Source organism: Ranitomeya imitator, chromosome 2 (assembly GCF_032444005.1).
Source record: "Ranitomeya imitator isolate aRanImi1 chromosome 2, aRanImi1.pri, whole genome shotgun sequence".
Classification (NCBI taxonomy): Eukaryota; Metazoa; Chordata; class Amphibia; order Anura; family Dendrobatidae; genus Ranitomeya; species Ranitomeya imitator.
The window spans coordinates 746,624,550-746,639,971 of record NC_091283.1 but is presented as its reverse complement, the minus strand read 5'-3'; the positions used below and the strand labels follow the sequence as shown (position 1 = coordinate 746,639,971).

Below are 15,422 nucleotides of genomic sequence, written 5' to 3'. Positions count from 1 at the left end.
ACCAGGGCTGCCACTAGAAATTTCGGGGCCCCATACTGGCAAAATTTTCGGGGCCCCCTTGAGACTCCGCCCAGGCTCCACCCCAGCCCCGCCTCCAGGCTCCACCCCTCGAACTGTCCACAGTCCCACCGCTCTCTCTTGGAAAAACTCCACTTCTCACCAATCACACATTAACAGTTCCCATCACCAGATCACATACATAGCCAGCAGCTTTTGTTTTGGCCAAAAGATTTTTTAAGCCATCACCATAACACGGTAGACACTTTTGGCCGGGCCCTACTCTACTGTAACCTATTAAATATTTGTTAAAATATGCAATACAATTTAGGTATATTTTTATTTATTTTTCAATTTTTAAAATGACCAATAATGTCACATAGAAGGAACAAATACCACAACACCATGACCAGACCACATATTACCACCACAGTGATTGAATAATATCACATACAAGGAACAAATACCACAACACCATGTCCAGACCACATATTACCACCACATAGTGACTGAATACTACAATTCTGATCAGTAATTTAAAAAAAAGCACCATACTATCACCATAAGTGCCATTATACACAGGAGATCTGTACTTAGTATGCAGTGTCTGTGTACAGATAATATAGTGATCACTAGTGAAATTATACACAGGAGCTCTGTATACAGTGTATAGTGTCAGTGTATAGGTAACACACTGACTCACCAGTGACGTCTCTAGGTGAAGTCCTTCATCTTTCATCCAGCACAGACCGCTATCATTTCATCCAGCCAGGACTTCTCTCTGCAGGAAATAACACAGTTATCTCGAGCTCCGCTTGCAGAACACATTACTTAATTTTTCACAACTTCTACATTACACCACATGAAGAAGGCGACATAGTATCACTCTATACAGTAACAGGACCGCCCCCCATTTAAAACAGTATACTCAAAAAATAAAATAAATACATCACTGCAGTAATAATATCCCTAAATTAGCCCCTATGGAATTAATAATATCCCCCAGCCTGGCCCCATGTGTCTCATTCCTGGCGTCAGCCAGATGTTCTCCCATCCTGCCCTCATGAGTATCCATTCTGCCCCATATGATCTCCCCATCCTGCCCCATATGATCGCCCCATGTGATCTCTCCATCCTGCCCCATCTGTCTCCATCATATCCATCCTGCCCCATGATCCTGCACGATCTGTCTCCAATCATGTCCCGTATCTCCATTCTGCCCCGCTGTGCGTCCAGCATTCTGCCCCGCTGTGCGTCCAGCATTCTGCCCCGCTGTGCGTCCAGCATTCTGCCCCGCTGTGCGTCCAGCATTCTGCCCCGCTGTGCGTCCAGCATTCTGCCCCGCTGTGCGTCCAGCATTCTGCCCCCCTGTGCGTCCAGCATTCTGCCCCCCTGTGCGTCCAGCATTCTGCCCCCCTGTGCGTCCAGCATTCTGCCCCACTGTGCGTCCAGCATTCTGCCCCACTGTGCGTCCAGCATTCTGCCCCACTGTGCGTCCAGCATTCTGCCCCACTGTGCGTCCAGCATTCTGCCCCACTGTGCGTCCAGCATTCTGCCCCACTGTGCGTCCAGCATTCTGCCCCACTGTGCGTCCAGCATTCTGCCCCACTGTGCGTCCAGCATTCTGCCCCACTGTGCGTCCAGCATTCTGCCCCACTGTGCGTCCAGCATTCTGCCCCACTGTGCGTCCAGCATTCTGCCCCACTGTGCGTCCAGCATTCTGCCCCACTGTGCGTCCAGCATTCTGCCCCACTGTGCGTCCAGCATTCTGCCCCACTGTGCGTCCAGCATTCTGCCCCACTGTGCGTCCAGCATTCTGCCCCACTGTGCGTCCAGCATTCTGCCCCACTGTGCGTCCAGCATTCTGCCCCACTGTGCGTCCAGCATTCTGCCCCACTGTGCGTCCAGCATTCTGCCCCACTGTGCGTCCAGCATTCTGCCCCACTGTGCGTCCAGCATTCTGCCCCACTGTGCGTCCAGCATTCTGCCCCACTGTGCGTCCAGCATTCTGCCCCACTGTGCGTCCAGCATTCTGCCCCACTGTGCGTCCAGCATTCTGCCCCACTGTGCGTCCAGCATTCTGCCCCACTGTGCGTCCAGCATTCTGCCCCACTGTGCGTCCAGCATTCTGCCCCACTGTGCGTCCAGCATTCTGCCCCACTGTGCGTCCAGCATTCTGCCCCACTGTGCGTCCAGCATTCTGCCCCACTGTGCGTCCAGCATTCTGCCCCACTGTGCGTCCAGCATTCTGCCCCACTGTGCGTCCAGCATTCTGCCCCACTGTGCGTCCAGCATTCTGCCCCACTGTGCGTCCAGCATTCTGCCCCACTGTGCGTCCAGCATTCTGCCCCACTGTGCGTCCAGCATTCTGCCCCACTGTGCTTCCAGCATTCTGCCCCACTGTGCGTCCAGCATTCTGCCCCACTGTGCGTCCAGCATTCTGCCCCACTGTGCGTCCAGCATTCTGCCCCACTGTGCGTCCAGCATTCTGCCCCACTGTGCGTCCAGCATTCTGCCCCACTGTGCGTCCAGCATTCTGCCCCACTGTGCGTCCAGCATTCTGCCCCACTGTGCGTCCAGCATTCTGCCCCACTGTGCGTCCAGCATTCTGCCCCACTGTGCGTCCAGCATTCTGCCCCACTGTGCGTCCAGCATTCTGCCCCACTGTGCGTCCAGCATTCTGCCCCACTGTGTGTCCAGCATTCTGCCCCACTGTGTGTCCAGCATTTCTGCCCCCCGTGCCCCCCTGGATCGCAGCTCTCAAAGAAAAAAAAAAAACCACGACTTCTTACCTGGCCATGCTCCTGCGCCGGGCGAAGATCCCCCCAGGCTCCACACAGACGCACTCGCCGGGCCCGGCGGCTGACAATGACGTCAGACGCCGGCGAGTGCGCACTGTGGCCCTATTCAGCTGCCAGCCTCAGACTGGCTGGCGGCTGTTAACTATTGACGTGCGGGCGCGGGACCGCACGTCAATAGTGTGCCGCTGCCGCAGCGCCAGTCACGGCTGTCATGCCCTGATGGCGGCCCTGGTATTTACCCCCACATATGGGGTATCTGCGTACTCAGGAGAAGATGCACAACAAATTGTATGGTGAAAACATTTGTGGGAAAATGTGACTTTTTTTATTTTTAGGGCTCAATGTTATAAACTTCTGTGAAGTACCTGGAGGTTCAAGGTGCTCACCACACATCTAGGCAAGTTCAGTGATGGGTCTAGTTTACAAAATGGTGTAACTTGTGGGAGGTTTCCACTGTTTAGGCACCTCGGGGTCTCTCCAAACGCAACAAGGCCCAAACAGTAGTTTTCCCCCACATATTGGTTATCAGCGTACTCAGGAGAAATTGCACAACAAATGTTGGGGTCTATTCACCTGCTACCATTTCAAAAATAAAAAACGTGGGTATTAAAATTAACTTTTTGATCTCAAAGTTAAATGTTCATTTTTTCCTTCCACATTCCAAAAAATTCCTGTGAAGCACCTGAATGGTTAATAAACTTCTTGAATGTGGGGTGAATACTTTGAGGGGATCAGTTTTACAATGGTGTCAACTTTTGAGTATTTTCTTTCACATGGGCCCCTCAAAGTTACTTCAAATGTGAGGTGGTCCCTAAAAAAATGGTTTTGTAAATTATGTGGGAAAACTAAGAAATCGCTGGTCAATTTTAACCCTTAACTTCCAAACAAACAAAAAAAATACTTCAAAAATTGTGAGGATGTAAAGGAGACATGTGGGAAATGTGATTTATGAAGTATTTTGTGTGATAACTCTCAAATTTAAGGAAATCAAAATAAAAAAAAAATGAAAATTGCAAAATTTTCAATACTTTTGCCAAAATTCTATTTTTTTCACACAAAAAAGCACGTGAAATCGAATAAATTTTACCACTATCAAGAATTACAATATGTCTCAAGAAAACAATATCAGAATCAAATGGGACCCGTTGTAGCGTTCCAGAGTTATTACCTCAAACTGACACTAGTCAAGTGTAAAATTTGGCCTGGGGATGAAGGTGAAATCAGGCTCGGGGGTTGAGGGTGTTTTAATATAATTCACTACTGCCACTTTCTCTAGGATTCAGCGGCGTTCTGCTCCACTTCTCAGTGACGTCACCGCTCTGCAGACGCACTGTATTCTGCTTGACCCAGAAGTGACTTTTACAATCTAAGGTGGAGCATCAGAACGTGACCCAATGGCTTATATTTTAGCAGACACTTCTGGCTCACACAGAGCAATCCAGATAGTCTGAAGCGTGGCGACGTCCCTGAAAAGAGGAGCAGAACCTGGAGAACATGGTCACATCCATTCACATCTAAATCGTAATCAGCCTCAAGAAAAAAAAAAAAGTGTCCTCATTTCCTGTAGCAGCCAAGGTCGATGAATGGTTTTCCCGCTCTGGTTACTAAGTAGAAACAAGGACACGTTCCCTCTTCTCATACATTAGGCCAGAACAGCATATTCTTAATGTTGCATGTTCACATTGTATTATTAGGGCGATGGTAAGGCCACTTATAATACTGGCACTTATTGTGCTCTGAAGGATTCTTCTTCTCGTGTTTTAATTTTTTTTATCTCTATTCTTTAGTTATTGCTTTTATTAGATTGTAAGTCTTACAAAATTCACCCCAATCTACTTGTTCTTTGCCTTTTGCGGCAGTGATTTTTCTATATAGTGGCATTAGAGTTTTATAAAATGACTCATTGCAGCCTCCATTAAATGAAGGCATTAATGAGTCTCATAAAAAAGTCATTTCTTTTGAAGTCCCTATAGTGCATAATGAACATAATCTATTCTTGGACTTCCGCAAATGGTCTTATTCCTTCTTGGTCTTTAGCCTGGTAAAGAATCTGTGCCCCAAATTAGAGTAGTTGTTTTCAATAGGGTCTTTGTATTAATGTGAAATAGTAGCACAATTACAGAATTAACACAAGAACTTTTCAATGTGTATTTTTTATAAGGATCTGCAGCAGAATTTAAAGGTTGATGCTCAGATTTTTGCGGCAGATATGCCCACGGGTTCACATGAGGAATAGTCCTACTGTCATTTAGTCATTGTAATCCAAGGGTTTTCCATACGCAAAATCTACTATTCTGTGTATTTACTCCCTGTTGTATTACGTGATCTATCTGATCTACCTAAAAATGTATGAAAAAGAGAGCCACAGTATGTTTGCCACAGAAAAGTAACCAGCAAAAGGGGGTTGGCAGCTTTCTGAAAAAAGTAAACTTTAGTCTGCTGGCTCAGTTCATGGTAAAACACAAAAAAGACGCAACAACGAAAACTTATTTTACTTACGCTCCCCTGATAGAGCGCTGCTCAGGGGACTGCGCAAAGAATACAACTGTGACATCACTGACAGTTTATCCAATGTAGGCAGCACGAGCTTCTGAACTCAGTGACTGGATGCAGAGCTGTCCATGCAATGTCACCATTGTAGACAAACAGCTGAACCCAGGAAGGATAAATAAAATCTAGGGTTTTTTGGTTTAAAAACAAAAACAAACAAACTGATTTTTCTGAAAGATGACAACCCCTTTAAATTTAGCCATATCACCTCCAATCAATGATCTGATCTGCAGATTGGGGAAGACATCAGACAGAAAAGATCACCCACATGTGCAGGTGGGATGGAACGGTGGTCGCGGACACTCCCTACTCTGCGCTCGTGCCTGGAATTAGATTTAGGATATATTCACACACAGCTTTTTGGAGACTTTTAAAAAGGAGTCGTTCAAGAAGAAACATACCCATTTTGGAAAGCCTTCTCTTTTCATCAAGAGTTTGCTGAGAGGTTTTGAAGAGTTTTTCATGTAGCAATATTTGCAGCCTTTTGATTTGACAGTGCCCGGTTCGGAGCGTATTCCATCAGTATCGGCTTCAAAAGAAGCTAAATGCATCTTTTTTTCTTACTAGGCATTTTTTTCAAAAATCTCTTCCGGGAAAAAAAACAAAACTTGAACTCATTTTTTGAGAAGAACATTTAGGGAAGAGTATTACAAGTGTTTTTTTGTCATAGATCCACTAAAAAACATGAACTTTAATGGTCTAGAGTAAAACAACTGTCAACTTGCAACTTGTTTGCTGGTCAGTGGCCATTTAATAGCCGAACTGCACAGACCGACCCTTATTTCAGATGTGCATTTAACAATCCGTAGTAGATGGTTCAGTGTACATAGACTGCCACTGTTTACACAGGACTATGTGCTGCCGAGAATGATGATTATTTGTGCAAACCAAAAAAACTTTTCACTCGGCGAACCAGAGTTTTGCTTGTTCATTGGGTGATCAGCAGCCCATTTAGGCTGCACAATTACGGTGCAGCAAATGTTCTTAGAGACGCTCTTTCACAATTGTCATGCACTGAATATACACTTCAAGTCAACTGATCACGTAAACTTAGATTTGACACTCTAAAAAAATGCACCAGATTTATCATTTTGTTTGAGTCATTGTAATGAATTGTAGACTATCCAATCGAATTTTACGTTGCTTAAATAATAAAATTGCCCCAATGTTAAAGGGTTAATCTCCGATTTTATTATTTTTATTTATGCGGCTAAGAAACAACAGGCAACAGTTGCCAACCACCTGCCTGGCAATGATTTCTGATGGCTCAAAGCAGTTATGGATCGCTCTTGCCAGCAATTCTACAGCTTCTGACACCACATTGACAGAGCAGCCTCTTTTCTTCTGTTCTGTTCAGTGGACGGGGAGTCAGTGCTGATATCATGCTCATTGGCAGCCAGCTCTCCACTACTTAACTGTAGGAGCCACTGTCAATCAGAAGGATGTCTGCAGCGATGCCCCGCTGACAGATCATGCTGGAAAAAGATGCCACACTGTTGACAACAGGTGAAATGAAGACGGAAAAGTCGCTGGCAGGAGCAGTTTGTGTAGTTAGCAAGTTCAATAGTCTTTCTGTATGATATATGATGTGTATACAGCAGCCTTAGTGTGTCCTATATGATGTATATAGCAGTCTCAGTGTATCCTAGATGATGTATATACAGCAGCCTCAGTGTGACCTAAATGATGTACATACAGAAACTTCAGTGTCTCCTATGTGATGCATATACTGCAGTTTGTATCTCCTGTGTGGTGTATACAGTAGTCTCAGTATCTCCTATGTAATGTATGCACAGTACTCTAGGTGTCTCCTATGTGACGTATACAGTAGTTTTGGTGTATCCTATGTGATGCACACACCAGTCTCAGTGTATCCTATGTGATGCACACAGTAGTCTCTGTCTTATGTGACATACACAGTAGTCTTGGTGTCTCCTATGTGATGTACACAGTGACCTTGGTGTAGCTCATGTGATATATATAGCAGTCTTGGTGTATCCATGTGAAGAATACAGCAGACCTTGCACTGCTTGAATTCTATAAATGTTACATGAGCAGTGATGAACATGTACACGAGCAGTGATGAATTTCTCACTGAGGAACATGCAGTGTAATATACAGCTGTGTTCAGTGCAACTCACTGCTGCAAGTTCTTTACAAAACTTATTGTAAAAGCTGCGCTCCAGACCAACGCAAACCTGGAAAATCAGTTGTGAGTAGCATCATCATCCATACCACCTAACATCACACCTCACCTAACAGAAGCAGCCCCATCCATCACATTAGGGGTGAGGTAATTAAATGTTTGACCGAATATAGCATGGCAATTTTGTATGGCCTGTGAATAATACTATAGATATCCAAATGGTCCTTGGCAACATAAAAAAGGTTCCCCAGCCCTGGTTAATCTGAATGCTGTTCCTTTTTTGTTCATTTTGAATGCATTTGGAATTAATTTCAGAGAACCTCAGAAACGCGCCAGATGGGAGTACACGGTTTCCCATAGCAACCCAAGAATTAGCATGACTAGACTAATGAATACACGTTTCATTTTCTTAAAGTGCTTGATAAATGAACTTCATAATCCTCATTTAATTCAGACTCCTTCTGTAAGTGGAAAGCACCCTCAAGACTGCGGAGTACCAGGCTACCACGTAGGGGGTAAGAGGAGACTCGTGTACAATTCCAGCTCTTAGATTTGAGGATTTTCATTAAGTTCCTATGATATTAGCAGGCAAGTGAAAGGCATTACTTTATACTAGTAACTTGGCAGAATTTGGGGGGGAAAAAAACAAGTTTTGCAGTTCAAGCTTGACCCACTATACAAATCAATGGTAAAAAGAACGTGTTGAAATTGTACAGAAATAGAAGTGGACATTTTAAACTATGGCCTGAACATTATGCCCTGCAGATTATTCAGACAGAGGTTGGTTGATTGGGAATTGAAAACTACATGACACGATTGCTTGATCCACATGAGTTACAATCACAACCTTCTATAATAGAGAGCTGGATATATCTCATGAGTAGAGAACAAATGACCCCAGGCCTTAGGACTAGTGATGAGCGAATATACTCGTTACTCGAGATTTCCCGAGCATGCTCGGGGGTCCTCAGAGTATTTTTTAGTGCTCGGAGATTTAGTTTTTCTCACCTCAAGATTACATGTGGGGATTCCCTAGCAACCAGGCAACCCCCACATCTACTTATGCTGGCTAACAGATGTAAATCATTCAGCTGCGGCGATGAAAACTCCGGGGACTAAAATATACTCGGAGGACAAACGAGCGTGCTCGGGAAATCTCGAGTAACGAGTATACTCGCTCATCATTATTTAGGACCTAAGCACAGGAGTGTTTCCGGATTTAAATCTTGACATCACAGAGAATCTGCAAATTTTCAAGAACCCTAAAGATCACAGATCAGCCCTGAAATTATTTTCTGCATAGAGCCAGAGCGCCCAACCAGCCTAGATAAAAGCCACCATAAATTTGCCACCGCTCAGCTTCTCCCATGCCGTATCTGGCTTAAAAAGGCAAAAGAAAACAACAACAACTAAAACCACAAACAAGGTCTCAATATAGTTCACTTGGACCTGTTCCTTTTTAGGTGCTTCATCTGGCTTTCAACATAGCATTGACACCCTTAGTCCTTAGCGATCGGTGCTTACGGTATTGATGCTCCACAGACTGTAGATCCTTCTCCGAAACCTGCATAGAATAAAAGCTTTAATCGGGATTTAAAACAGGAAGAGAAGCGGGTCATTACCAGGGCAAACTGCTTGTTGAGTTTCATCTGCTCTGCGAGGACAGTGACGTTATGGAACAAGTGAGGCTGCATGTGGCTCCACATATGAGGGAACCACCAGAACTCCTTCCTGTGCATGAGGAGCATGTCGTCCCCCTCGTCTTCCTCATCAGTGCCTGGAGAGACAGGACAGCACAGAGAAGTGTCACCGGGAGGCAGACAGCACGCACATTCTAGAATAGGCAGCTGTACAGAGCACACAATCAACGGCATTTTCTGTCTTGGGGTATGTTCACATGTTGAGTATTTGCGACATTTCTGCACCAAAATGAGAAGTGTTGGCAGGAAAAACTGCAGTTATTTATGCTTTTTTGCTTAATATGTACTTTTTTTTGTTTTGTTTTGTTTTTTTTAAAAAAGCATCACAGCTTGGGTGTACGAGATTTTAGAAATCTCATTTATTTTGCAAAAAAAAAAAAACAACAACACATGTTAACACAGTACATGTGAATATACATAGTGGCAGAAAGAAAATCAATAGAGAGACATTATGACAAATATTGGTGTCTGATATTTCCCCTGCCTAAGCAAAATACGTGCGGAGGGCATGGTCACACATTGCCTTTTTTCAGCGCTTTTCACCCCAACTAATTGGAAGAAAAATGCATAAAAAAGAGCATATTTTATGAAGCAAAACACGCATATTTTATGCAACATTTTAACTAACACAGTAACACAGATTTATTTGCTGCAAATACTGCACATGTGCACGAACCCTTAAAAAGAAAATGCTGCTAATAAATGCTTTGCAAAGCCCTAAAATAATTTAGAACTCTTCCTTGTGTCCTTCCTCCGCTTTTCTTCCTGACATGTGGGCGTTACTTTTAAATGCCTGCACATAACACAGTCATGGGCAGTAGTGTCTGCACAGCGACACAGCACATGGTTACATCAAAGTGACACTTCTTTGGGAAAGAGCAGCTCGTCCGGTCAATAACGTGGTCTCAATGTGCCTCACAATACAAGGTCCAGAGCGGAAACCTGTAATGCACATCTGTGGTAATCCGTGTTAGGGTACCGTCACACAGTGCAATTTTCATCGCTACAACGGTACGATCCGTGACGCTCCAGCATCGTAACAATATCGCTCCAGCGTCGTAGACTGCTGTCACACTTTGCAATCTACGACGCTGGAGCGATAATTTCATGACGCATGTGCGATGTAGAAGCCGTTGGTTACTATGCGCCCATCGTATACGATATATGTTACACCATGCGATCATGCCGCCACAGCGGGACACTAGACGACGAAAGAAAGTTTCAAAAGATCTGCTACGACGTACGATTCTCAGCGGGGTCCCTGATCGCAGGAGCGTGTCAGACACTGCGATATCGTAACTATATCGCTCGAACGTCACGAATCGTGCCGTCGTAGCGATCAAAATTGCACTGTGTGACGGTACCCTAAGGCTTTGCCAACCAGTTTTGACCCCACTCCGATCTTTGGACACTGTTAGCGACATACCCTAGTGTCAGACGGTGGTATTTGTGAGCTCTAGCTTACAAATACTTGTAAATAGATTACATGCCCACATTGCCGGGCTGCCCACGTTAAGCAGGGGTAAGACTATGAGAAGATTGGTACAAGCTAACACTTTTTCACAACCCTCCCGTCCACTTGTCAGCATCACATTGTGGGAACCTACCCTTACAGCATGTGGGGCATGCCCAATTGAGGGAGGAATACTAAGCCCAGTTATCAATTTATTCCTACATTTTCAAGAAGGAACAACAAAATGCACAATTCTAAGAAAAGAGTTGAAAGTAACTAAACTTTGGATTCTTTTTTACATATATTGTAAACCCCCAGTTGCCCTGCAGATCGGAAGAAGTGGTCGGAACCAGGACCTGAGAGGAAAAAGATAGCTAAAAAAAAAATACTGTTCAGGATGATGGAGCTCAGGAGCCAGAACTGCTGAGCTCCTGCCTAAGTGCACGTCTATGGGGTCTGCACACCGGTCTGTGTGCACTCAGGCAGGAGGAGCCCGATTCTGAACAGGAGTTTGAGTGATCTGTGGCGGTCTCCGGACTCGAGTCCTCACCGATCAGCATCATATTTTAGGGAGTACAAAATCTAAAGATAGCCTCCAAATTTAGTTACACACTAATTACACAAAATACACAATTTACTGAAACAGATATGCTGGGAGAGTGGACAAGCCACTATGTAAGGGCTAGCCACTATTTATGATGCCATAATGCAAACGTTTTCATACTTTATGTTTCAACTCTCCGCAGTTTCTACTTGCAGTCATTCAAGGAACCTCCAGACCATTGTAGTCTATGGCCCATGTGGCTGAATCCAATTTTAGTAAAGGGTTAAAAAAAAAAACACACAGTCTGGAAAAAGTATTTTAATTAAATGATCACAACAGGTTTTTGACAATTTTTTTATTTTACAGAAAAGGGTTAACTATTCTGGCTGACCGGAGATGGACTGATAAGTTCATCTCCGGTCAGCCGGTGAGTCCGCGCAGCCGCAGTGATCAAAGAACGAGTCCCCCCGAACAGCGCGAGCTGCCTTCGGGAGAACTCGGTATACAATGAACGGGATCGCTTTACGATCCCGTTCATTGTATCGGCGGCCGCGGTTTAGAGCAGCCGCATGTTATGTGGCTGCTCTAAACTGTAGATCATCGTGGGACACTCGTTTATTTGGATGCTGCGGAGGGTAGGTATATGTTGTGGTTTGTTTTTTTAATATTTTTTCTGACGAGGGATTCGTGGAATTGGGCGTATAGGTGAGTATGGGTTTTTTATTTTTTTATTTATTTGAGGTGGCGATCGGCGGGGACAGGTAAGTATATTTTATTTTCACAGGTAACCACTGGTCACCAATGAAAGTTTATAGGGGTGTGGGGGTGGGGTGGGGGGGTTTAATACGGGCCACTGGCCACCAATGAAACTTTATAGGGAGGGGGGGGTTAATAAGGGCCACTGGCCACCAATGAAACTTTATAGGGAGGTGGGGGGTTAATACGGGCCACTGGCCACCAATGAAACTTTATAGGGAGGTGGGGGGTTAATACGGGCCACCAATGAAACTTTATAGGGAGGTGGGGGGTTAATACGGGCCACTGGCCACCAATGAAACTTTATAGGGAGGTGGGGGGTTAATACGGGCCACTGGCCACCAATGAAACTTTATAGGGAGGGGGGGTTAATACGGGCCACTGGCCACCAATGAAACTTTATAGGGGGGGGGGGGTTAATACGGGCCACTGGCCACCAATGAAACTTTATAGGGGGGGGGGTTAATACGGGCCACTGGCCACCAATGAAACTTTATAGGGAGGGGGGGTTTATACGGGCCACTGGCCACCAATGAAACTTTATAGGGAGGGGGGGGGGGTCATCGTGGATATAAAAAAAAGTGTTTTTTTGCACGCAGGAACAGTTCGATGGGAAATACTGCTCCCATCGAGCTGATCCTGCTGCTACTATAGGGAATAGACATAGGCCGATGGGAGTAGTAGTAGTCTCATCGGCCTATGTCTGACAACACACATACACCATATACACCACACACACGAACACAAACATAGACGCTTACCACACTAATCATGAAAGGCACATCCAGCGCCATCCGGTCATACCAGTCCATGCTGGCAGCCATCATCCAGGAAGACGAATATTGTCTTCCTGGATTATGGGATGCTCCTGGCATGATGGGATGGCCATGTGACTTCCGGTCGGCCGCACTGTGTACCTCCGCAAATCTGCTTGAATTCCGCAAATTTTTTATAGATTTGCGGAATTCAAGCGGTACAATACAAGTCTATGGGCACGGAATCGCCGCGATTCTGCAAATTAATGAACATGCTGCGTATTTTACCGCGAATCTTTTCCGCTGCGGAAAAATACTCAGTATGTGCACATAATTTGCGGTTTCCATTACAATTGATAGGATGCTTAATCTTAGCGTTTTTTTCGCGGTTTTATAGCGTTTTTATAGCGAAAAACCGCGGGAAAACCGCGATAAAAACGCTACGTGTGCACACAGCCTAAAGCATATCTGTGTATGCTGGTAACAGAACCTCAGGCAAGAGGACAATCCTCAATACCAAGAAAAGAAAATGGAATAAAAAATATATCTAGGCTAAAAACAGATCAGGAAAAACATCTGGTTTTAATTTGTAGAAAACAAATCTAGGCAATACATTTCTTTCAGGATATCCCTTTTATTGAATCAACAACATTAATTTTTTGTATAAAAGTCCCTATATACGGTCTGAAGTAATGCGATTTGTGATTTCTCTCAGGAGGCCTGGGAAGTCCTGATACCTATAGGAGAGCATACACGTTATGAAGCAGTCCCTATAGGTTATCACGTGGATGAAGGAAGGGAACAGCAGACATTGTGATGGCTCGGAATGTTCTCATACTGCTCTCACTTGGAAAAGCACAAAGTTTATTAATTAATTAAAGCTAGTTTTACTACTTATAAACTCCCCCCCACTACAATGACAGGCGGCTGTAATGAAAGCTGCGGAGACGTCACCGTACCTGTATGGTAGAACTTCCCAGAAAAACCCAAGTTAAAAGTGAAATTCGGTACCAGCGTTCGTAGCTTGCTCTGAGTGTTCAGCAAAGCCTGGAATGAAGAGAAATACAAGTCAGCATTACCAAGGAGCGCCAAGACATCGGCCAGACGGACGATTCATCACATTCTGACACTTCAATCAACCAGCAAAGATGGCATTACAGCTGAGGAGGAGAACCTGCCATGGGAAGGGGGCGAGGGCTCTGATTAAGGAATGTGCTAACAGAAACTCTACTTTCCCGTACATATATTTTGCATCCTTCTCATATTCCTTCCACAGGTAGAAAATGTTGGTTAATGTGTTTTTTTTCCCCCTAAATATCACACTATGTGTCCCAGAGCGATATGTTTTATACTTCTAGCAAACTAGATTTAAAAGGGGCTATCACCAGGTTTCTTGTACACCATCTGAGAGTAGCAGGATTCCAACCATGTGTCACTTACTGGGCAGCTTGATGCCATTTTAATAAAAGCACTTATTTGCTGCAGATCTAGCAGTTCTCCAATGCTGAGCCCTGTATAACCCCGCCCACACCCCTGATTGGCAGCTCTGTGTGCACAGCTGCCAATCAGTGGTGGAGGCGGGGTTATACAGAGCTCATGAATATACTTGACTACCTGTCAGCATGGTCACTAGTCCTCTAATGATAATCTGCTGATACCACAGTGAATTTATCAAAACTACAGCAAGCAGCCCAGAAAGTGACATCAATGGAATCAGTGTCACTGTCTCTACATTATGGAGCCCTAAGATTAGGTGGCAAAAACTGGTTTCTCTTTAATTTGATAACGTCTAGAAGCAAAAAAAAAAAAAAAACCAAGCAGCATCACAAATCATACACCCAGAAAGAATAGCTATATGGGCAACACACAACTTTATTAGGGGAGATCTCAGTCTAATCTGCCCACTGTAAGCAAGTACAGGCGTACCCCACTAGGGTCAATGACAGGGGTAAAAAATGCTACCTGTACAAATGCAAACATGGACGTTCACCAAGAATAATCCCATTCAGAGACAACACATAGGTCCTGTGTAGATGGACCAATAACGCCATGTTTTGTGCCACTTTTTTTTTTTTTTCATGTTTTAGTCACTTTTTTGCAGTTCACTCAACAAGTGGGAGAGGCTTATTGGGAACAGTATGGTTCACAATGTGGCAAAATACGCCAAAATGTTATGGCAACATAACTGTGTAAACTGATTCAACCAAAAGGAGGTGTAAAGTTGTAGAAAAAGGTCTAAAATGTGCCCAATTCATCATATATCAGGAGCCTCTGTGATAAATTTGGCTTAAACGCATACTCTGTATCCAGGATTAATCATCAAATTAATTAACCCTCTGTACCAGAAGTGCCGATGCACATTTAGGACAGATTAACACTTCCTACATCACGGCCTGAGCACAGAGTGTGCATTTAATATACCGTATATATATTATTACACACATACACATTATTTCTTTTATTATTATTGTAGTGGTGTAAGAGAGCAAAAAAGAAAAAAAGAAAAAAAACACAATTTGATCTCACTGAACGTAAGACAACAGATGGAGGTGTTCGCAACAAACTTTACCAAGTTAAATTGAATCTCCAAAGTGCAAATGAGACCATAAAACGGCAGCGCTTTAAATGCTTTTCTGACAGAACAAGGTTAATAAAATGATAATGCAGTTCCCAGAGAATGAAAATCGCAAGCAATTAGAGCTTACAAAGCCACTCTGACA

At 44.3% G+C, this 15,422-nt stretch overlaps 1 protein-coding gene across 1 annotated transcript in view; it reads right to left on the bottom strand.

Moving 5' to 3' along the window:
• NDST2 (N-deacetylase and N-sulfotransferase 2) overlaps window positions 1–15,422 on the bottom strand; it is a 219,272-nt gene that overhangs the window by 41,271 nt on the left and 162,579 nt on the right. The window contains exons 3-4 of the mRNA XM_069753273.1: window positions 13,662–13,749; window positions 9,117–9,271 (exon numbers count right to left, since the gene is read on the bottom strand). Coding sequence (XP_069609374.1) covers window positions 9,117–9,271; window positions 13,662–13,749 — 243 coding nt within the window. The remainder of the gene's footprint in view (window positions 1–9,116; window positions 9,272–13,661; window positions 13,750–15,422) is intronic.